Source organism: Xiphophorus couchianus, chromosome 6 (assembly GCF_001444195.1).
Source record: "Xiphophorus couchianus chromosome 6, X_couchianus-1.0, whole genome shotgun sequence".
NCBI lineage: Eukaryota > Metazoa > Chordata > Actinopteri > Cyprinodontiformes > Poeciliidae > Xiphophorus > Xiphophorus couchianus.
In genome coordinates this window covers 22,063,240-22,088,673 of record NC_040233.1, presented here as the reverse complement: position 1 = coordinate 22,088,673, position 25,434 = coordinate 22,063,240, and the positions used below count along the sequence as shown (strand labels likewise).

At 39.4% G+C, this 25,434-nt stretch overlaps 1 protein-coding gene across 11 annotated transcripts in view; it reads right to left on the bottom strand.

The window, feature by feature from the left end:
- LOC114146801 (protein tyrosine phosphatase receptor type M) overlaps positions 1–25,434 on the bottom strand; it is a 200,292-nt gene that overhangs the window by 111,232 nt on the left and 63,626 nt on the right. For all 11 annotated transcript variants that reach the window (XM_028021174.1, XM_028021173.1, XM_028021175.1 and 8 more), the window contains exons 4-7: positions 20,447–20,525; positions 17,887–18,002; positions 15,963–16,137; positions 7,109–7,402 (exon numbers count right to left, since the gene is read on the bottom strand). In XM_028021174.1, coding sequence (XP_027876975.1) covers positions 7,109–7,402; positions 15,963–16,137; positions 17,887–18,002; positions 20,447–20,525 — 664 coding nt within the window. The remainder of the gene's footprint in view (positions 1–7,108; positions 7,403–15,962; positions 16,138–17,886; positions 18,003–20,446; positions 20,526–25,434) is intronic.

Below are 25,434 nucleotides of genomic sequence, written 5' to 3'. Positions count from 1 at the left end.
GACCAAGGTGTATGTATCACCATGGTAACTTTAGCTGAAAACTGCAACCTCGTCAAGTTAGATGTGAAATATCAATGCATGGTGAAATAACTGCCTCTTGACCAATGACAGCTTGAAAAAAATAAAAATAAAAAAAGATTTACACCATTCAGTTTGACCGGCAGAGCTTTAGTGTTCAACAAAGGTTCAACTTAACCCGTGAATTTGCCACAAACGACAAATTGTTGAGATGTGAATGAGATGTGAGGTGAACACTTGCAGCTGCTTTATATAACCTGGTGCAGAGCTCTAGCTGTTCTCACGTCAAGTCATTAAATCTTCTACGCTTTCAAATGGGTTCTTGACATATTAAGTATATATTGAAAAGAGGTTATTTTTTCTGTAGACTGCAGTTTTAAAAGACCTCTTTGGCAGCTGAACAATGTAAAATAGGAACAGCATCAATGTAAATGAGTCTTTCTGGCAGGCATGAATTTTTAGGGTTTTAAGGTTTTAAATAGAAAGTCTGTTTTATTGGTATATCTTCAGTAAAAAGGTATTTACATTTTTACAGTTTTCTGCTGGTTCTGCTTTTTTGGTAGAAAGCAAGTTTGTGAAGATATCAAACAAGTTTCAATATCAAACAAAGATTATCTGAATAAATAAAAAGAGCAGTTTTCAAATGAGAATTTCAAGTATTAAGGTAAAAGGTTATCAAAACCAGGTTGGCTGTATGGGAAACGTAGTTTTCCTCTAAATCTAAAAGCTACTTGTAGCAGCTACTGTAGGAACGTTTGCTATCAACTATTTGTCCCACTTTTCTTCTCAGAATTATTTGATTTCAGACACAGCAAATCAACAAGATATATGTCTACTCTTTGTTTTTACAGCCTTCAGTGGAGGACTCTTGTCTGCTGTGAGTCATTGTCCTGCTTCATATCCCAAGTTCACTTAAGGCTAACATCACAAGTGATGGCCAGAAATTCATCTTTAGGATTTTTTTACACAAGAGAACAGAGTTGGTGATCCGGTTTAATCAATTACAGTGAAATTAGTGTGAAATTCTGTTAGTTTCACATTTGGTGCAACAAGACTCTTTATTTAGAATATTTTCCTAAAAATCTTAGTCATCTGTGAGACACACATTTGTGTTGTTATGGGTCAACAGAGGTTTTAAACTTGCAACTCCTTTATGAATGACATTTTTTGGGGGGCATATTTTACACAATGCTAAATGTGTAAAAATGTGAGTACAAAAAAAGAGGCCTGCAGATATTTAGCTGTCCTTCTGGGTTCTTTTGTGAAATGTTGACGTGGTCTTGCAGTAATTTTGGTAGGCTGCTGACTTGTGGGAATGTTCCATTACTCTCACTATGGTTTGCTGGAGTTTAGAAACCGTTTTATAACACTTTCCAGACTGATGCATGTTGAATACTTTGTCATATGTAGTGGAATTTCTTCAGATTGGGGCATGATATTTTGCTTTTTGAAATCATTCACTCTACTTTATGTTGTCAAAAATGGACTATTTAAGTGATTTAATGATTCTTCAACAGTGATATGGTAGTCTGACAAATTTAACCAAGATTGTCAAAAATGTGGTGAATCCAATTTCATTCAGAATTAGGAAAGGGATCACTTATTATTTCCACAAATGGCCAAAGAGGTTTTAAAAATGTCTTTAGTTAATAAATAAAATCAGAAATTGAAAACTAGATTTTCAATTTAGTCTAATTTTCTCTACTGCAATGAAAAAAACCCAAGTAAAAATATCAAACAAAAATCTGTGAGTAGGTAAAATCACAGAAATATAAGTAGAAGGCATTTAACTGCACAGCTCATATAATTCTTATTAAACCCCTAACTCATGTAACAACGAGGTTTCAATGTGATTCACTTGCTGCATGGGTCAAGGCAGAGGTGATAAAAGTAGTAAAAAATAAAAACCTCCATGAATAATACTGACATGTAGAGGACAAGCTTTTGTTATTTATTCCATGCAGCTCATTCCCTCCAAAATAATCTCACTTGGAAAACGGAGCTTCTTCTGCAATCTTTACATTGCCAGAAAGAAATTTCATTCTTATCTGAATCAAAGCAGCCATCACTAATTAACCAGGAAACTAAAATGTAAATAACTAACCACGGCGCGGGGAAAGAAATTGTGCAGCTCCTCCCCATTCTCCACTGTCATACATAAGTGTTTAACAGAGGGATGATCCCTGATTAATGCTGATTCCCCTGTGTTTAATAGCACTCAGTGCAGCAGAGTGGCAAAGTGAAAACAAACAGATGAGACTACTCCCACGAGTTGCCAGGGGCACAGATGGAGAGAACTTATAAATGGAGATGTGCAGTTGGCCGGGGTTGGAGTCTGAGCAGGTGTTTGGACCCAGTATGGACATCATGTATTGCCATTTTTTAAGCACACAAGTGCCAACGGGAAGGCAGGGGCCAAAAGATTGAGGATGAGACATAGGACAGACGGCGACAGGCTGTCCTTCTAGCGGTGCAAATGATCGCTCAGCATCGTAATAAGTTCTGTGTAGAAAACAACAGAGCATGTGCAAACCAGTCACGTTACAGCAACAAACTTCGATGTATTTTATCGTGATAAACATTATGGATTGCATAATTAAGGTATTGGAAGGTAAATAATAAAAGGTTGCGTTCACTCCCAATGAAATTCCTCACTAAATACTTTGTAGAACCACCTTACACTGGAGATTTATTTTTAGATATTTTCACACATTCTCAATCGGATTTTGGTCAGAACTTTGACTTTATCTTTCAAGCATATAAATATATTTGCAAATAAAGCAATGCATATTTCTGGATGTACAGTATATTTAGGATGACTGAACTCTTCAGAGGTGAACTTAAGTTCTTCTGCAGTCCCTATGAGGTTTTGTCTTTCATCGTTCTTTCCACTAACTCTACCCAGCTTCCCTGTGCAGTAAAGTAAAGTATTCCATGCAGCATGATGGTGCCACCACCACATGCTTTACTTTTGGGATGATGTAACAAGATGATGAGCAATGTTTTCTTTCTCATCGTTAGCATATTTGCAACAACAGAATAGAACATACTGTTAGCACAACAATATGTCTTATTTAACAATTGATATGACCAATATGCAATTAACTGATTAGGTGATAATAGCGCAGTAGCTAATGTGAGCACAAGCTTAAAGTTCGAGTAGATCATGGTTAGCCAGCTGCCTCTGCTAGCTAAACATGCTAGCATTACCATGCATTTTCCAAATTAAGCTGCAGCATTTTGTCCTTAAAACAGAAGTTACACAATTTCTTTCGAGATTTTCTATTTGATGAAAATATATCTTATAAAACCCATATAAATTACACTGAAGCCTGCGATTTTAAAGTTACAATATGAATTTTGCTTTTATCACAGCTTCAAGATGGCTTTTAAACTGAAGACATGGCATATCTTTCCCCCCACACAGATCTCAACTACAGCTCAGACTTCAGAACCGCGGCTGTTTAAGGTATGGTTATCCGTCTTTCCCTGTGTGGGTTGGAAATGATCTCTTTATGTGAGATGCTCTGGCAATAATGTTGCTGAATTTCAGAGCACCATGCTGTGATCCTGGGGCACAACCTGATAAAACTGTGTCTTCCTTCAAGCAACACTTACAGAGTTATCAAGGACTCTCAAATGGTAAACAACAGTTTCACATGAAAGAAGGCTGGGGGTGGAAGCACCTAAAAATCTGCTCCTAGCACACAAAAAAAATCATTGGTCAGTGAAGCAGTAAGTGGTGAAAATGATACAGTATGTGCTAGGCTTATAAATTTAAATATGAACAGACAAAAGACATGCAGATAAGCAAAATAAAATGCTGGAATCATTCTGCACACCCTTGAAAGTCACAAATAGCCCCCAGAGCAATCATAGAGCCTTGGATATAACATTCTTTGTTGCTCATTGCCACAGTAATGGAAGAGCTTCATGGGAAAGAAAACCTTTCAAGGGTACCCCTTTCTTTCCCTCCTGCCTCTGAACAGAGTCGGAGGCGTCCTTGCATTATACATTCCCCATTTTGCAGAAGATTGAATTAAAACATCCTTTGTCATCAGAAACATTGCTCATATTGCGAAGTGACCAAAGCGCCACTATGAATAATTATGTGGGAGACAGCGCTCTAAAGTAGCCACGGATTTTCATTAGCGCCCGCAGACAGCAGCACAGGGAGAGAAAGTGGCGGGGTGAAGCGAGTCTCTGGGCTCGTCCACATCAACGGTGATGTATCACACAGCCTGGCGAGTCTTAACCGTTCAATTAGGAGCGCCGCTGAGGCCCGGCCTGTCAGAGGCAAAGACCGGCAGAGACCCGGACAAGATCAAGAGCCGCTTCCTCTAACACACTTCAGGAGGCAGGGCCATCAATCTCCCTGACTGTGACCGGCAGGGTGGCAGGGGCAGGACCCCCAGCGATGTGGCGGCCCAGCTCAGAGGGCAGAGCAGGTAGCTTCATTCATCGCTATCAACCAAACTAAAAATGTATGAGTTCATGACCTTCACAGTGGGAAGGAGGGTATGAGGGGAGAAAATTCTCCTTCTCATCAGCATTTCTCTGGACACCAAACAGTATTAGGTGAAGGAAATTGCTGATCCTCCGTTTGTTTTGTCTCACAAGTTGGCATCCGAGTCCAGCAGGGGAATTTAGCTGGTTAATGTTGTGAGAAGGGCAGCTGGTTCAAAACCATCAGACATCTTCGCACATGTTTGAGTTTGACTCCCCACAGCACAGCAGCAACATAGTGATGCAAAATCTGAGTTGCCAATTTGCTTCATACATGATCATGATATTATTCTGTGTTGCTTCATAAGGATTTCAAATAGCTGATGGTGCTTAGAGGGAAGGAGAACACCTGGCTCAGCATTTTGGAATGGAGTTTCGTCATTGGATATGCTTTTTTGGATTTTTTATTTTTAAATCAATTTATTTGTGTTATTTCTTTTACTTAACCAGGTAAAACCAATGAGATCCAGATCCCATTTTCAAGAAGGACATAGGCAGAAATCTGCAACACAAGGTAGTGACAAATAAACCGACTCGATGTTACAGAAAATGTACTCTAGCAAATAAATTGAAAGAAAAATAAAGATTAAGAAATGTATTTAGGGATTTAGCTAAGTCTTTTGTGATTTTCTTTTAGCACTATTTGAAAGAGAACAAAAAAACGACAAATTTGGACAGTCATAGAGCAAAGGTCATAAAATAAAGAAGAAGCTCTGAGATCTAACTCTGTAGGTTGTAAAACTTTAAATTTCACACCAAACAGGCAAACTAAATGAGAAAACATGCAGCATCATGACCTGCTGCAAAAACAAAAAACAAACTGAGTTCAATAAGAAGTTTTCACTTTGTTTTACTTCATGCAGAAAATAATTAGTGAAATTAAACATCAGATATGCAGCTTTTGTTAATTTCATACTTCAATAACTCAAATATAGTGCAGATATCCAGTGAGCATCTATAATGAGTGTCTTCTTCTCTAATTTGAGTGAGTAAAGCACATTACAACACAGGTGCACGTCCTAAACTCCACTGAGCGCCTGGATTGTTATGAGTTGCGCCACCTGGAGAACCTTGTAGCTTCTCCGCTTTCATATTGGCATTTCTGAAAAACACCATCAAACATAGATGTCACTCGTCAATATTTTTTATAACTGCTGCCTTGGTAAACTCCGCCTGAGGGCAGAGTGATGCAAAAAGAAATTTCCAAGAGGTTGCAAAATTCATCACAGGAAACGGTTGCAGCTGTTAGTTTCAACTTTTATGTTCCTACAACCAAACAGAGACTGGTAAAGAAAAATACTTGTGCACGTTAAAAAGCCTGAAGGTGGTGAGAATATTATAGTTTGGATCTGCATTGATCAGTTTGGGTCTGAAAAACTCGCTTTGATTCTGGATTCTACAACTTGTGAAAGTTTGGAGTAATGATTGGCTGTCAATGGATGGTTTCTATCACAACATGAATTCACAACAAATCATTAATCTAGGTGCCAATAAGCAAATCCACCAAGAAATTAGTCCATTGACAATAAGTGTCAATTACTTGATACTGATTTGTTTTTAAGAAATTATATAGAGATAAATACTAAGATAAGATAAGATAAGAGTAGCGTATTTTTTGGACTATAAGCTGCTACTTTTTTCCCCACTCTTTGAACCATGCAGCTTATAGTCCGGTGCGGCTTTTCTGTGGATTTTTCTTCAACCACCAGGGGGCTCTATAGCAGGAAGTGAATCATTGGAAGTTAAACTTGGAAATCAAAGAAGAAAGTGCTGCTTTTCATTTAGAACACGCACATGCTAGCAGCAGGCACCACAGAGAAATGTTTTCAAACTCACCCCCTCATCATGGAAACCGCAGTAAGAAGCTCATATGATGCAGCTTTTAAGTTGAGGACCATCGATCTGGCAGTACAGATCGATAGCCGCTGGCTTGGCGTGAACGAATCCATGGTTCGGCGTTGGAGACGCAGCGCTGTGTCCTTAATAGCAGATTTATTAAGGACGCAGCCCTCCGCTACGTCCTTAATAAATCCCTCCGCTGCGTCCTTGTGGAAAACCGAGGGTGACGGAGATATCAGCGGCGTATAGCCCGGTGCAGCTTATATATTTACGTTTCCAGTTTGTTAAAAAAAAAAAACTTTGTGGATGCGGCTTATAGTGAGGTGCACTATATAGTCCAGAAAATATGGTATGTTATTGATCCCAGAATTCTATGGAGAAGGATTAGTGTCTAAAATAAAAGTAAATTTTGAGGTCAGGCATTGTCCTTCTTTATCCACTGCGTAAAAAAAAAAGAAAGTCATTATGAATTCAGTTTGCAGTTTTCCAATAGTTATGTGTGAGCCACAGCAAGCATCTGGTCAGATAAGAACAGGATTAAATATTTTTGGTCTACATGTTAAACACTTCATGTTTATATTTGATGCATTTAATTTAAGTGTCCTTGATTTCCGTTTTTATCTCATAAGTACTCATAGCTTTTATATTTCCAGCTGAGTACAAAAGATCAACACGCATCCTTACACATGTTTTGTATTTTTCATCCAAATCAGCAGTTGTTTATATGCAAGTGTTGGGTTTCTACCTGCACATTTGGTCCTGGCCCTCAGAGGAGGTCCGGGAGCTCCGGTGCCGCCCTCCAGCGGCCTGGTCAGCAAAACGCTGATCTCGTACTCGGTGTCTGGGTCTAGGTGGCCGATCTTGTGCGTGGTCTTGTCTACGGGCTGCAGGTCGTACATGGTTCCAGACACGGTGCGGTACTCCACCTGCCTGTCGATGATCGGACCGTCCCCGTTGATGGAGTTCGCGTTCAGTTGGATCCAAAGGTAGGTGGCTCCAACAGCAGTCAGCTGGGGTGGGGCGATAGGCACTGGGGGCTCTACGGGTAGAAAAAGTTTAACCAACATTAGACTGTCACAGTTTAGCGGCAGGAAAATTGTGCTAATGTAAAACATGGTTATGTATTTTCTGCTTTTTGTGAACAGCATAGGCATTTGCAGAAAATGCTGGATGAAAACGTGCAAGGAAACAAGATGAACAAATTCAATGTCTTCTTTTAAACAACCAGATCGACATTCAGTTAAAGCTGACAAAGAATATTTTCTGTTTTTTCCTCAATAATCAAGGCATTTAACAAACCCAAATCAATATTTTCATCTTTATGAATAGAATATCTCATCAGCCACAGCAGAGAGTCATTTAATCACAAACACTTTGAAAGAAATGGCAACTTTAAAAACTAGCGTAAAGCTAGTCAGACCTTGGTGGATTCTGTTCCTATTGAACAATTTATTGATCCTAATCAGAACACTCCTATTCAAAGAGCGCAGGCAGTTGACGATCGTACATGCTTCTTCTCCTATCAATTCAGGAGCTGCTTTAATCTCTCATCTCGTGGCTGTGGGGGAATTTTGTAATTCTGTTTAAATGGACTGATGAGAGCGTGGAAAACAAATTCAAGAGTCTTTTTGACAGAGTGGAAAGTAATTAATTGCTTTTCTGAAGTCTGCATGCATGTAGCAAAGGCTAACTTACGATAAGGATTTTGCTTGCTTTTACCTTTCAAAAGGAGTTACATTATATATTAATATCTAACAGATTATTATAATACAGTAGAATGCAACTGTGTGCATTTTTCAGTACTTACTGAAGTACAGTCATCCTGAACAAAATAAAATCAGTCTCATCTATATATTTTTGGAAAAGAAAGTAATTTAATTGCATATATGTCACAAAACATAAACCCAATTTGCTTAATAAAAAGATAAAAACAACATGTGTTTCTAGAGGCAGAAAAGGTTAGGACACCTTACCCTCTAATAGCTAGTGTTATCACATCTTGGGTTAAATCCTGAGACACTCCTCACTCTAAGCTGGCAGATGTTTGAGGGGTTTCCTGTATGTAGCTTTTAGTCACCACATTGCATCTGTGCTAAACCTATTTAAAGGAGAAGTCCAAATCAAGTCAGTCACTCCAAGCCAGCTCTAATGTCTTAGACTTATTGCCAGAAGACTTCAGGCTCACCTTTTGGTGAAAGGCAGGAGAACTGTCCAAAGAAACATTAATGTTTAACTTTCAAGTCAAACCGATAGTCTTCTGCACTGAGGTAAGTATCAAGTCTTTTGGGAACAGGCCTAACTCATGTTTAAGACACATGGTAAATTAATGTTTTTCACCCAAAGTCCAAGTCAGAAACAAACACAAATCCAGGTCAAATATCAAATAAATCACCCAAAGTTTAAGTTATATTTCAAATGTTTCAAGAGCTAGTCAAAGTTACGTCTTAAAATGATCACTCCGAACCCAAATATTTACATTTTTTGACAGTAAATAAGAGTGACATTTGTGTACTTATGATGAAAGAGGGATCCCAGGACTGGTTTACCACTTGTTAATGCCCCGTTTATAATGAATTAAACAGGAAGTGCTGTTATTGTGAAGAATCTGAAGTTTATTTCAATGACTTTGCTAATACCCATCATTCTCTGTGTTAAAATGGTCTTTTCCCTACATTATAGTGCTCTACATACAGTCTGGAAGCTTTTCTTCTCTCTCCTACCCATAAAAGTAAAAACCTAATAGAAACCCATGTGCTAAATTTACATTTAAGACTTGATCAACTCAGGTTGTTCTTAAACAACCTGAGTTGATCACTATAGAGTTTAGTTTAGGAGACATATGTGTGTTCATTATTATGAAGCCACAGCAGAGACTGGCAATTATGTTATGAACCATTCATAGCCCAGGCTGAGCAAATGTACTTAATACATAAAACATTTTCACATGATACACGCAATCAGCAGTCTGTGGTTTATATGTCGGCTTGTTTTCACATCGTATGCATGAGATAAAAATCGTTGATGAGGCTCCAGTCCTTGACCTTGACTCTCAGTCAAGTCTCGAAGCTTTAAATTGCAACGGTTTAAAATAAAAACCTTTATCTGTAGAATGTTTATGGATGGTAATGCAAACACGTGAATATATCTTTGCAGCATTTATTCATGACATGCCAACTATAGGTCAGTGTCAAACTCAAGTGTTGCAACAATCCATGTTTTGCAAACTTAGCTGTGCAAGCTCACAATATGAAAGACCCTCACACAATGGTCTAGAAGTACGCAATTAAAAGAGAAGACTTCTCTGTGGTGGAATATGAGAAGCATTTCTACTATGTCTATTTTACTGTTGTCAAATGAAGGTAATGGTGAAAATAATGGCATACAGGAATCAATTTACTGGCCCTCTTCACCTCCAGTGGGACTATTTGGATTGTTGAAAGAAAAACATTCTTTACGGGAACAGATTCATTGCTTTCTTTAAAAGTTGGAACTTACTGACAACCTTGAATGTGACCTTTTCTTTTTTATGTCACCAATATTTGTCTAATCTTGGATAAACCTTGTGCCATTTCTAGTTTAATGAGGTTTCTTGAAATGTCAGGCTAATTATTTCTACCTTGGAATAGATATAAAGATTTTAGCATTTCAGTTTCTTCATACACTATAGCCAGGTAACAGAATGTAGCTCTAACATTTACAAGACTGTTAATAAAATTAATAAGACAATATTAATGTAATAATGGTTCAGCTTCCTTCGTTTCCAATAAAAAGGTATTCACTGAAAACTTAGCATCTAGCACTGTCAAACGCTAACAGTTGTACATCTGGTTGGTAACAACAAAAAGCTCAAAAATAACGGAAACGTTGCATTAGTTGAGGTTTTTGTGCATAGGACAAGAAACCCATAAGTTTAGGTCCTTCTTCAGCAGATGGTTACCTCACATGACTTCTGAGTCAAGACTGGAAACTCCTGCTAATCCGAGCCTTCAGTGTTTCCTGCAAACATCACCTAAAGCGAACCAGTTAATCCCCATGGTCTTCTTCTACAGTTACATGCAGCACATCAGTCTCCATGTTGGAGCCAGACAAGACAATACAGTGACCTGAAATCTGAGTTCAAACACTGGCTAGTTCTGATGGGCTTTCATGGTCTGGTATGTCTTAAAAGGGGTTTAACTTAGTTAGGCAAAAAAACATTCAGATCAATTTAAGGGACAGAAAACAGTGGGTCACATAGAGATCAAGTATAACTTAGAAACATTACAGCATAATTCAGGAAAAAATTAAGATGCATCAGGAAAACAACATATTCCTAGATCAAGTAAGCAAGTGCGATGACTCACTTGGCAGATTTTACTGGAACATTTGCCATCATGCTCCTGAAAGCAAAGCATCTTATGATGCAGGAGACCAAATGGCCAAAGTATTTTGCTGCTGACTCAGTCATGACTGGTTTATCGAGAAACTATTGAACTGATTTATAAGAACTACTACATCCGGTTCCTCAGAAATCCTCTTGTAGATAAAAAGTAGTGCATCATTTGGAAGTGGAAATAAAATATGTTTTTAAACCTTTTGCAAAAAACACTCAAATGTGTATTATTTTATTTGAATTCAGCCCTTTTAACAGCTTTGTAATTGCCTTCAGCAGCAAAATAATAATGGGGCCTTCACGGTAATGGCAAAGCCAAATAAAGCCCATTTTTAGGAGGTTTGTGCACATCAGTGAAGATCAAGGATCACAGTTGTCAAGCAATTAAAATTCCAAGCTCAAAAATGAAAACAATATAACTCCCAGAAATGTGGAAATGTTATCCTTTTTTTAATAAGAAAGTCGCACAACACAGTTTCCATTTTTTGGATCAATACTTTTAGAGATCCATTTTCTACAAATGCTAGATTATTTTGTTAATTTCGTAGAAGTCATGTAGGCTTAGTATCTTATTGAGTAGATATAAACACTGCAAAGCACTTCAGACTAGGACAAAAGTTCACATTTAAATAGGACAGTTACCCTAAACACCCAGACAGAGCTACACTGAATAGATTTGAACCAAAGCACATTCATGAGTTAGAGTGGCCTAGTCCAGTAGCAACCACAAGAAGATATTGATTCACAAAAGCCACAGCTTCTCACTTTGATGAAATAATTCCTGTAGGTGCACTAATCCTCTGCTCAGTTGTAGCAGATGCGCCTCAAATAACAGATTACAAGACTGAAAAACACTCAAGTTCTGGAAGACTTCATTAGCAACTCGCTTCTAATGCTCGAGCTTCATGCAGCAGGGCCCCTGAAAGGTCTTCAGAGCCAGCTAGTCACTCGCTGGAAGTGGTTGATGGTGCACAGATGACAGCGGTGAACGTGCCCAGTGCTCTGAGAGCAGCTGCTGTCATGATTTTGACCAGACGGGCAAACGGCCTGGCGACAGCTGCGTCTTGGCCTTCCACAGCATCTGCCGGCCACAGCAGATTCTCACGCCCTGACATCACCATGGACCCACAACTACACCAGGAAGAACCCGACGTCAACTTAAACTAACAATTACTGCCATCATTTTATTACTATCTATATTTTTAATATTCAACAATTCAGTGTTTTACAAGTGTAACTAGAAAAATGTTACTTAATTACACTAACTCGAGTAACTTGTACTTTTATGAGTATTTTTGCTAAGCTGTACTTTTTACTTTTACTTGAATAATTTCACCGTGAGGTATTTCAACTCTTACTTGAGTAAAACTTCTGGATTCTCTACCCACAGTGAGTAACTTCTCTAACTGAAAAACAAACATGTTTTAACCACAAATTCACCAGACATAAACACACACCTGCAGAAGTTGATCTGGAAAAAATATATATTTTGCCTGATCTTGTTTTTTTGTTACTTATATGAATTATTGCTATTTTCATCTCGGAAATACCTAAATTTCCACTTAACTTTATATTTTGGTTCATCTGATCTGAATTTTTAAATATGAAATGATTGATAATTTGATCAGTTACTCAGTACTTGAGTAGACTTTTTACTAAATATGTTTTACTCTTGAGTAATTTCTTGGACAGTTACTTTTTACTTTTACTTGAGTAAAAATATGTTAAAGCAGTGTTACTCTTACTTGAGTTTAATTTTTGGGTATTCTGCCCACCTCTGACCATAACACCCCGAGAGTTTATAGTTTAGTATACAGTATTGTGATGCATTACGCTAGCAAAATGTGCATTCACACCAGCTCTGTTTGGTCCACTTTAATCAAACTCCAGTTAATTTCCCTTGAAAGTCCGGTTTATTTGAGAAGGTGCAAAAGCACAATCAAACTGATACAAATCAAAAAAAAACAAACTCTGGTTCAGATGAAAATCTAGGTCTCAGTATGATTGATGTGAAATCTGGTGCAGTACGAATGCATATGTGAACAGCAAGCAGACCGCTCCATAAGCAGGAAGTGGACTATTGCACTATCCCACAATAAGTGCAATAGTCTAATAGTCTTCTTAACTAAATGTTCACATTTAGTGAAGAAGGAAGTTTCACTCAGTGTCTTCATCAGAGGTTTTCATGTCATTTCCTTCAGTGGTTCTTGGTGCAACGCCACCACAAGCGAGGGGGGCAACAGGTTTTTGAAAGGGTTAAAAAAATTATCAGGTGTAAAAAGACCACAAGAATATCTGCAATCAGACTAGTTATCAGTATTCTCAAATTGGGTTTTGTTGCTTTAAGAAGTGTACTGTTAATGTGGAATACTTATAATCCAGTGCCAGAGTGGCAGTGGTAGATAATCCTATGGAATAGGATTGACAATATAGGTTTGTTGACAACAATCTCTCCAGCTGGGTCTTGTGTAAAACCAATGATGACTAGATGAAAAAGCATCCTCATGTCTACTGTAAAGTATGGAAGAGGATCTGTAATGCTGTGGGTTGCTTCTCTTCCAAAGGCCCTGAAAACCTACATCACTCTTTGAAATACAACATTTACAGTTACACACGGTTGAATAAAATATTAGTTATCAATGGAGTTTTGACTGGCAAAGGATCTAAAACATATGGTCAGCTATGCACAGGAAAGCATCACAAAACAAAATCTCATTAACTAAACCTAAATTCAGTGAACTGAAGAGAACAGAGCATAATAGAGGAAGCTGGTCAAAGGTCAAAGATCCACATCTCTGCTGTAATCTTGCAAAATGTTCCAGGAGAAGTCAAAATACTGCTTGATAAAAGGGAGTACTACAAAGTAATAACAGCAGTGGTGCCAACAGCTTTGGTACATACAGAGAAAAAAACAATTCCTTTTTCATGTGGGATTTATGGATTGTCTGTTATAAGCTGATTAATCAACTAATCATCAGAGAGCTGCACATACTTCAAACACTTGAACGTGCAAACCCCCAACCTAAATCTGCTTTCTACTAACTGGAAAGGAATAACAAGAGTTGCCACTCAGCTCTGTTGTTAAATGAGTTAGAATGCACTGTTTATGAATCCGCCTATGTTTTTCCCATTACATGCACTGAGCCTCTCTTGTTAAGATGCAAGAGATCCTCATTATGTTGCACACTTTCCTAATTGGGATGGTAAAGAATTGATCTGCCACCTGATATAAGAAGAGGTGGTCACAGGAAAACAAAGGGCTAGCATAACTGAACTGAGATTTTTTTCTTTTTTTTTTGGGTGGCTATTCTCATTAGTGCCGACACATCTGCAACCTTCACATCCTTGAGCCGCAAAGCGTGGCCCAGAATACAACGCCTGAGCTCAGTAAGGGCTCCAGGTGATTTTAACCAGGACCGAGAAAAGGAGTCAGCTCCAAGCCGGGGCAGTAATTATCCTCCTTTCAAAACCATAGGCCGCTCTGCAGGAGATCTCATCAAAACGGAGGCGAACGGGCAGAAAGACGGGCCTGCACCGGGACCGGTCTGCACAGCACTCTGGAAATGCATGCAGCACGCTCGGGCGCATAAATCTGACAGAACGCTGGCATGAAACGCAGACGTGATTATCTGGGATAATCAAGCATTCAACGTCGTTCTGTTAAAGGAAAAGGCAGCGTATGGTACCGAGGGGCGGGGATGTGTGACTGCAGCGGGGGTCATAATCCACAGAGTCGCTTCCAGGGTCACCCCTCCAAAAATGAGTGTCGGACGCAGGGAAACACACATTTAAGAAGGATTTACAACTCACTCCTGCTTGTTTTATGACTTGTACAATAAGAGGAGATATCAGATTTTATGTCTGACACTTATGAGTGGGAAAATGTCTTTTATCCTCCTCGAATGAGTCAAAGTCACTGAGATGTGAAATTGGCATAGAATTTAAATTTAAATGGGGATGGATTACAAGAATTAACAAGGAGAGCGAGTTTTACATATTTCTGACTCGACAATTTTACACCTAACAGGTTTGCCTTGTATGTAGCAAGTAATGGATTGAAAGCAGAGATCAACAAAGCCACTGCTGTCCAGTGGGGATGTGTAAGTGATTTAGCTGCTGTGTTTATGCACAAGTGTGATTCCGAGAGCCTCCGGTGTGTCAGTAAATTTTCTTTGAGTACGCCACTGAAACCCACTGATACACTCAGGCAAGGAGACTTTATCTTCTTTTTACGCTTTGCTGTGTCTGTGCTGGGCCACTACCGCATGATTGACAGACCTCGATCCTGGACGGGCAGGATTAAACCTATCAATCACTTAAAGCTCAGAGACAAAAAAAAAATTGAGGAATAAAAAAAAATCCGGGCAGTAAATTCAATTGAGAGCACCAGGGAGAAAATTGAGGTGAAGAAATATAGAGGCCCATTACCGGGCTATAGGGCTGCAGGAAAGAGGGGCCTTGCAAGATTTAGCTTCGGACGACTCCATAAATTCATATCAAATGACTGCAGGAGTGAAATATCCGAGAGGTTACTGTAAACCCTGCTGCCTCCTGCCTTTCTGGTCTTTTTAGGTGGAATTACGTTCAGTCAAGGACAGCCTTTATAGGAGAAGTATTAAAGTCATGCAGACAACAAATCAGCCTAAACAGCTTGTGTTTTCAGAGTGGCATTAGAGGACATTTTTACTAAAAGACATGCTGCATTTTCTATTTGTATTTTGTTATCATCCATGAAGGTCATGGGGATGGGAACCACTCCAGCCTTTGGACTTGGGACTTTTCATATCCAGAAACCTTTTGTATTCCTGCCCACTTCAGCCCAGCAGCAGCATTTTATGAGTTAGATGAAATGAACTCTTAGTTACCCAAAATTATAGCAACTTTCTCAAAACAAGCTGGCCTCTCAGAGTAATAAATGTACTGTTCTGTTTATATGATGGCCATCTGCAGCTACATTAAGCTTGGATATGAGAGAAAAGATCATAAAGATTAAACATTTTGTTTAATTAACCTGCACATAGGAGTCATCTTAAGGCTCAATATTCACTATATTCTTTACAAGTATCAATGGGAAGCTTTGTTCATGCCTCAGACTTATTACATTTTATCAAGAACACCTGAAAGTTAGATTTTGCTTTCCAACGATGCTGTTTCATATACATCATTTTATAGAGACAGCTGCCACAACACTAAACAACAATAGTCAGTGTTTTGGACAAATACTCACGTTTTATGGTTAGTTCACCATAATTGGACACTCCAACACCTTTGTCTGAGTGGACAATGCAGCGGTAGCGGCCCGAGTCGCCCTTGGTCGTGTTCTCCACATCAAAAGTGCCAATGAAGCGGCGGTTGTTCCAAGGTTTAGTGGCTTTCATCGGGGCCTCCCGTCCACCGATGCCCTGTTTGGAACACAGACGAACACACATTTGAGACTTGCGAATGGAAAGGTTCAATAAGCAAATTGGCCTGACCTTGTGTGTGTGAGTGTGTGTGTGTTTTAGAAACTCAAGTTCGGCGTACTTGTTGTCAACTCTTGTCTGTTTGCATCTTGTCGTTCCCATCACTGGCTGATTAGAGGAGCACATTTATCACACAGGAGTGCACGCCTACACACGCACACACACACGCATGCACCCCCCTACACAAACAGTGGGCTCCTCCCCAGCTGTCACCCCTCACAGCAGGCAGATGGGGGACATTTGTTCATTAGAAATATTTCTTCATTACTGTCATCGGGGGACTTCACTTAATGTTTGTTTTCCAGCTACTGTGCTAATGAGGATGTGTTTGTTAAAATGATGGAGTACCTGGCAGAGGACCTTTACTCGGCGTCACGCTTGCACCGATCACACGTGTGACAGTGTGCTTAGCAGCCCAGCCAGCTCGGGTTATGTTTGCCAGATGCACTACCTTCGCTGCTCAGAACAAGGTCAACGCAAGAGTGCTGCACAGCTCCATGCCAGATATAGCATGCCGTATCCACATGGAGTCGACATCTATGTAGGTTAAGACTGTACTGCGGTGAACTGAAACAACTGTAATCCCCTGCCTTGCAGCTGCAGCACCTCAAACACAGGGGCAAAAGGAAGCAGCAAAGGCTTTATTTTGGAATGATGGTGCAGTAAGTAAGAACTTGTGTTATCTGAAAGTTCATCGTAGAAGCAGCTGAGAGGCTTGGAAATCAATGTCTGGACCCAGGTTAGGCCAAAGCCAAAACACAATTCTGCACTTCCCACCAAAAAACAGAGGCCCCAGCTGCATTACTCAGGACAAATGTTCTTACAGATACACTGAGAAATCTACTGTTGACCAGAATCAGACAATTTCAGCTTCATTGGCCAGTCAATAACTCAAAAGATCCAATCTTTTTCTGATCAGTAAACACACCATACACACATTGCTCGGATGTTGCACTAACAATAACACTTTTCAATCTGGAAGTGGTTACCTTGGAAAGACAACTGAAAGTGGTTTTCAGAGTTAATGAGGTGAACTCAGGGAAAGCAAATAGATGTAAAAAGCTAAATATACATATATATATATATATTCTACAATTTGTTTAGACATCTTTGTGGTTTATTTTAGTTGTGACTAAAAGTGGGAAACAAGAAAGCTGGAAAAAATGCAGGTAATTTATCACGTAATTTAGCTTTCACCCTCCTTGATCTGGAAATGTTGGGTTACTGGAGATTTCACGGCTAAGCTAAAGTTATACATTCTGTAGGAAATACAAAGTTTGTATCTTTCAGCCTGCTCTAATTATATTGATGAGACTTTGAAGACAAATCATCATATCAACTCAATAATTCCTTTTTTAAAAGTAATTGCACAACTTTATATTACTGCAGTGGTTTTCTCATATGTGCATCATCTCTGATTATTTAATAAATATTTAATGACCGTTCAAAGCAGGAAGGAAAATAATATTTTGAGTGCTGTTCTCATATAATCTTATAAAGACATTAGAGCTGATCAAAATAGGCTTAGACATAATAAAGCTTTACAAAAGCAACTCAAAAATATAACTCGTCCTGGATTACAAGACTAGAGATTTAAATGTGTAGGTTAAGCAGTTTGAAATCTAAATAATCTACTTGTAGCGGTGAGTGTATGATCATCTTCAGCTGGAGAGAAAGGTGATCACTTACCTGTAGCCATAAGCGAAAGTTGTCTCTCTTGCGTCCATTCACGGTGCAGTGGAACGATGCAGTCTGTCCAGCATTGACTTCCACTCCCTTTATAGTCAGAAAGTGTGGTGTATTCACTAAAAAAAAAAGATAAACACTTCTGTATCATAAGACTTCACAAAGAGAGAAGTTTATCTCGTAAAGAAAAGATGTGACATTTTATGAGACTTGGGTGCCATAAGAGTGCAGGTTAAGATCAATTAATCGTCTTGGTCTCATTCAAGCAACTGAAATTTGCAGGTAGGATTCATATGAAATACTGGAGGTCTGAGTAAATAACTCTCAAAGACCTTGAAATGTTGAAGGCTCTTTGTGAGAAACATTTCACCAAAAATCTTTAAAAGTGAATAACCAGAGCCTCATCTTGAATCAATGAAAAACTCTAGTTCCTAATGTCTCTCCTTTGCATTCTTCCTGCGATCTAGGGCATTTCTCAATAAGCACTATTCTCTTCAATTTGAGCTCATTATCAGTGTGTTCGCAGACCGAAAAGGACCACAGAAAGTAACTTATTTAGAACATTTTTTAATAAGTACTGCTGTTCGCATAGAAAAATAGGGCAATTCAGTGGAACGACCTTGATTCGAAACATAACCAAATCTCTAAAGACTTGGCAAAAGCTAATTCTATCACTTTCATCAACACTCACTTCTTGTTAATATTTTATGACCTTTCTGTTAAACCATCCTTACTTTAAAACTATGTTCTGCCAATTCGTCTGGTACCAGATCTATTTTTCCATCCCTTCTTTAATGATGGCAGGTTGGGGAGACCACCCGAAGGCACAATAACACCTCTGAGCTGGCGGTCGTATAAATAGAAAACGAATTGACCAGGCTTTACCGAGAAGTCGCTCTCATCACTTTGCTTATCACTCAAAGGAGCCCCACTGCCATTGAGTAGATTATTGATCCTATCGCACTTACACATTTAAACACCGACCACGTCGCAAGGACTCATTGATTTGCTCAAATACATTCATATGCTGCACGTTTGGCCGTAAAAATCCATCTTATTGACATAACATTTGTAGGAATTCAGCTGCGTTCAGATGGTGAGCAGGTCATTAGTGACCGACAACCGGAGCCTGATACTTTGGCTATGATGGGCGGAGCAAAGCATGAATCAATTGATGAGAACCAATGTGGTATCGATTCAGACGTTGTGTGGAAACCTTTCAGTTTTAACTTGAGTGGTTTGGAGTTGCAGGGACTAACAGGAGTTTCTGTACACAGGAGATCAAACATGAAGAAACTCCCAAAGGCTGAAGAGGGAAAACGGTGAGTGTATGCTTTATATAACAGAACTTTCAACAAATCTGGATTTAATTGTTTACCAAAAGGAGAACTTAATGTAATTTTTGAACATGTAAATCTTTTTCTCAGTAAACATTTGTCCCCTCAAAAAAAAAGTATCGAGTCATTCGTTTTTTTGTATAAAGTGGAATGACACAATAAATTGCTGACTAAAATATAATACTTGTGTAAGCCTTTATTGATAATAACAACTTCATGTCATGAGACACAAATTCGTCACAAAAAATGTCTCAACTAGTTGCATGCTAGGGTGGAATTTCTCATTTTTCCACACTGTCTTCAAATTACAAGCAACATTTCGTTCTGGTTGTTTAGTAATTCTGATGTTTTTGTCTGGGTCCTCCATCAGAAATATTGCAAAATTCACAGGCGTATATGGTGGAGCGATATCTAAGAATAGGAGTTTGCTATTTGTGACTGCAGTTCGATTATGATGCGAGACTTTTTGTACCCACAAAGTTGAAGAATAAAGTTAATTGTTTTGTAGCAATAAGGCTGTGAAGGTCTTGAGAGGTTTTTTTTGCTTGAAACCATCGTGATGTGGTTCTTGTAAAATATCTTTGTTATAAGAAACGTTTCTACATGCCCTAAGTCAGGGCTATTAATTGGATTTGATAAGGGAAATTATTTCTTTCTAGAAAATTGGAGATTATAGCTGCTTTCTTTGCCTTTCTGCATTTTTCTCTTCATGCATTCAATACATATTTATTGTGTTCTTCCACCTTCTACAGATAGATATTTTGAATGCGTGGATTACTTGGGTTGTTACCAACATCTGCTGCAAATTTAAAATCAATAGAAATTTTTCTAGTGAATAAAACATTGACATGCTCAATATTAGTTTTTCCTGCTGTAAGTTAAAGGCAGGAAGATACAGTGAAACATAAAAAGCTGCAAGATGGTTTCTGGGGTTTGTCTTTGAGGTCTTTTTTGTGCCATTTCTCAAGGGATAGATTTCAGACAGCCTCTCCAACATTATACCCCATATGTGCTTCAGCATGTCAACTATATCCTCGTAAATCTTCATTGAGCAGAGAGAGAGGGGGTTCATAGCGGGACTGGCTGGAACATATCCTTTGAGGCCCTTCTGTCTAAGTGGGAAGGCCTTGAGCAGAAACGCGACACAGGTATTCGGAAAGGTGTCACGAAAAGGACAATGACAGTTTTGATGATATTCTTTTATGGTGAAGGGAAAATGGACTTACTGCACTGGTGGCCCTGGACCACAACGTCTTTGATGGCCAGCAAGCCGCGCTGCCCTGAGGTTATGGCTTCAAACACAATCTGAGGAGGAGAAAGGAGACTCATAACACCACTGATAAATTACACCCTCCTTCAAGAGACACCTGAGTGTGGGCTGGGCACAGGAAAAGTCCAGCTCTCGCTTAACTCACTCTGTCCTCTTTCTCAGGGGGGTGCAGCTGGTGCCACAGCTGCAGGCCATCGACATTATTTCCACAATATGTCACAGCTGACAAGTGTTATGACATGCAAGTGTTAAATTAAGTTTAAGCCCTGAGACGATTAGCACACAGTCAGTGACAAACACAAACGTGGGAGTTGAAAGGCAAAGATAAAAGGTCGGGTTGGGACTTTCTTATCTAATCACTTGATTTATCTTCCCTCTAGATTTCCTTTAAACAATTGAACACTGATACATTTAAAATTTTGAACCGCAATCACAGTTTCAAAATTTTATTTATCATTGTTGGTACACTTAGAACTCTTATGGTTGTAAATCCTAACTAGAAAAATACAAAATATTTTATAGAAGATTTTCAGTTTAGGATAAAGTATAGACTGGAGCCAACGGAGTACAACGACGTCCATCCATACTTTATATAACCTCAACTAAAAAAGATGTCTTAAAATGAATTTACAGTACAAAAGGAAGTGAATGTGTATGGAGCGGAATTAAAGGAACACAATATTTAAAAATAGATTTGCATTTAGCTCCCACGAGTCAACATACGCCAGAGGCCCCTTTTACTGTCATTCAAATCTCAAATATTTTGCAGCATCAATCAGGGTTTCTTTTTTCATTGTTTCCCTGCATTTAGTTTGCCAAGCATCCAATCAACTGAGACCAGTTATGTTGTCTCTGCTGAAGAAAAAGTTTCTCCAAACCCTTTTGCTGCAACTATGTTTCACCATAACAACCATAATTATGTTATGGTGAAACATAACATGCATAAAACCCTGCATTAAGGGTGCATGTGAGTAAAAAAAAAAGTTATATTTTGGGCTGATATTACGGAGCCCTCTAGGGGACATGGGGAATTTTTTTTCTTTTGCGTTACCTCGCAAAACTTTTGCGTTCCCTCGCAAAACCTTTTGCGTTACCTCGCAATACTTTTGCGTTCCCTCGCAAAACCTTTTGCGTTACCTCGCAAAACTTTTGCGTTCCCTCGCAAAACTTTTGCGTTACCTCGCAATACTGTACTGGTCAGTTATGCAGCATAATTGAATACTGCCAGCCTTTCTTACGGTGGGAGCCGTACTTTATGCTTTAATATACGGTTATGTGAAGTTTTTCCATGAATTTTAGTATCTTTTTGTGAAATATCTGAAGTTTTATATCTTTCTTTAGGATAGAAAGGCACCACAAACCTACGATATAAACAGAAACCTTCCGTAAGTAGGAAAGAAATAAAAATACATTATAATTTGGACTATTTCTGAGTTATTATCGCGGGTAATAAATCATCTGACAGTTTTGATTGTGTCTCTGTTGTGTTCGTAGTCTGAATGGTTTAAAGAGCTGCTTTCAGTGCCGCTCCATCTTCGCCTTAACAGACATAAACATGCAGGAAAAAATGAATCGATTTTCAATCAGTGTTTTGCACCAAACAGTTTTTACTGTTAACAAGTTTTTATTATTAAAAACACGACAAACTAATGATGGTAAAGGGCCGCACTGGGTTAACTCGGGGAATCTCATCTGTCCGTTTATCAATCAAGTCCAGATCATTTCTTTGTTCTGTCACAATTATCGATTTATTCCATTTTGATGATCAGGTTCCAAACTTTGCAAGGACTGACCTTCCTAATACACACAAAGCCAGTATCCTTCCCATTCATACCTGGTGACGTCACGCCCACATCGACACACCCACCACACAAGTGTCAAAGCCGCTGCTCCTGTCATATCAATAATTACTTATTTCATTCATATGGCTCTTACAGAGCCTCAGTGAAAACTTGTTTATTATTATTAACTGTTTGGTGCAAAACACTGATTGAAAATCGATTTATTACTGCATGTTTATGTCTGTTAAGGCGAAGATGGAGCGGCACTGAAAGCAGCTCTTTAAACCATTCAGACTACGAACACAACAGAGACACAATCAAAACTGTCAGATGATTTATTACCCGCGATAATAACTCAGAAATAGTCCAAATTATAATGTATTTTTATTTCTTTCCTACTTACGGAAGGTTTCTGTTTATATCGTAGGTTTGTGGTGCCTTTCTATCCTAAAGAAAGATATAAAACTTCAGATATTTCACAAAAAGATACTAAAATTCATGGAAAAACTTCACATAACCGTATATTAAAGCATAAAGTACGGCTCCCACCGTAAGAAAGGCTGGCAGTATTCAATTATGCTGCATAACTGACCAGTACAGTATTGCGAGGTAACGCAAAAGTTTTGCGAGGTAACGCAAAAGGTTTTGCAAGGGAACGCAAAAGTTTTGCGAGGTAACGCAAAAGGTTTTGCGAGGGAACGCAAAAGTTTTGCGAGGGAACGCAAAAGTATTGCGAGGTAACGCAAAAGAAAAAAAATTCCCCATGTCCCTTAGAGGGCTCCGTATGATATGACCAGAGCACCTTCTTCTAAGTCAGTGGTCTCCAAAGATGATCCATAATGGTCGGTGTCATGAGTGTTTAAAATGTTCCCAACGTTCGGGGGCGCTGCTGAGCACCGACTATGTAGGACGTGTTTTGCTGGTGCTCCGATGGGATATGTGTTTTAATGTAAATTTTTGCACCTCTTTACACACTTTTTTTGGAACATACTGGACTATTAGTGAACGAAAATACATATCTGATGTGCAACTTGTAAGTACCGCAGTTGAATATGGGGGAAAAACGACAAGGCTACTCGCAGCAAGGCTGACCACGAGGCGCCTGCTGAACCAGATGCTAATAGCACACTGCTAACCAAGATGCAGGAGATGCTGAACGACTCACGCACTGATCTCATCAACAGGTTTGAGAACATTGTTTCGAATGTCGTTAAGACGGAGATCTCAGCCGCGGTGACACCGCTAGAAGCTAAAATTGCCTCGTTTGGGACTGCTAACGATCAGGATGGGAGGCTAGCTACCATGGAGGCCTCGGTTAACTCGTTAAATGTATTAGTGCAGCGGTCCCCAACCGTTTTAGTCGCGGGGACCGGTGAGCCCATCCGGACCGTGAGGGGGGGCGCGCGCGCAGTACTCCGATGTTGTTTTGTTACTCATTCTGCTGCAAGTTGGCTCAATTTTGACGCGCAAGACGTAACCGGTAAAATCCGGTTTAGGTTTTTCAAAATAAAAGATGCGGAAGTAGTTCATTATTTCTTGCGCGGCCCGGTACCAATTGGTCCCGCGGCCCGGTGGTTGGGGACCACTGTATTAGTGGACACACTGTCCAAGAAATGTGAAGACTTGGAGGGTCGCTCCAGACTAAATAACATCCGCCTTGTGGGCGTACCGGAGGGATCCGAAGGTCAACCGCCAACGAACTTTGTATCGAAGTTGCTTCAGGATCTGCTCGGCAGAGCAGATGTGCAATGTGCACATCTCATTGCACATTGCGGGCCAAGCCAGCAGAGGGGGACCCACCGCGCCCGTTCGTTGTCCGTGTCAACTTGTTTCAAGAACGGAATGAGATTCTACGGTCTCTCACAGATGGTATCTTCCTGTCATGGCGGAGAACAGGAATTTCAACTTTTCATGATATGTATATTGATAATACTTTTGCCTCATTCCAACAAATCTCTGAAAAGTTTGATATCCCGCGCCATCATTTTTTTAGATACTTGCAAGTGCGCAGCTTTGTCCGCTCTACTTATTCAAATTTTCCCAACCTTCCCAAAGATTCACCTTTAGACATTTTTCTAAAACCTACTGTTAAATTGAAAGGAGCCATATCTTTTATTTACAATCAAATCACGCTTCTACGCACACAAACCCTGAATTCCTATAGGTCACTTTGGGAGGAAGACCTTGGACAGACCATTTCAGAGGATCTTTGGACACTAATCCTGTCATTGGTGCATAAGTCCTCTATTTGTGCCAGACATATTGGACCCGCAACCCTCGCCTTTTCATTTTACATCATGGGTTTCAATCTCAGGTCCTTGAGGGCCGATCTCATGCCAGTTTGGGTGTGTTTTTGCGCCAACACAACTAATTCAAAAAGTTCAGCTATAGTCTCAGCATGTCAAACTCCTGAAGAAGCCTTCCAATGAACCACTGTTTGGTTTTGTCATGATGTCAGTGTGTTGTGGGGTTTTTCTTTGGTCTTTGTGTGTTTTCCTGTCAGATGTTAGGGTTTATTTTGACCCAAGTTGTCTCCAGTGCTCCCCGTTTATTTAGCCCTTGTGTGTCACCCGTGTCCGCTAATTAGTTATTCCCCTCACCTATTCTCCTTAGTATTTAAGTTTGAGTTGCGTCCTTGTTTGGCAGGGGATTCTGTCTGTGTTTACCTTGTGCCAGTGTCTCTCCAAGTTTGGAGCTGCTCCTTTGTTGCTGACTAATGAGAAATAAAAACAAGATGCCACATTGCCGTGTACCTTTTGGTTCATCCTTTACCTTAAAAACTCCATTCCTGACAGTTTTAGTGTGTCACATGCAGGCCAATTGGCCCTTCAGGACAGACGTTGGACGCCACTAACAAACTCAAATCAGGACTATCTGTGGCTTCATTTAATATGTGAAAAACTAAAGTTGTTTTGTCAATATGCTCTCACAGAAGACCTGTGTTTCCAGAGTTACAATGAGTGGACTTGGCTGGTTCTTTGATTAATCAGTTTAGGTGCATGTTCATGTTTTGGTTGGAATGCAGTTGTGCCATACTCCCTCCAGTTTTAGATGGTGGATTGAACAATGTTCTTGGAAATGCTTAAAGAAATTCTGCTCTAAGTTTCTCTCCTTTCTTTCTGACATGTCTTATTGTATTCTTTGGTCCTCTGGATGCTGTTTG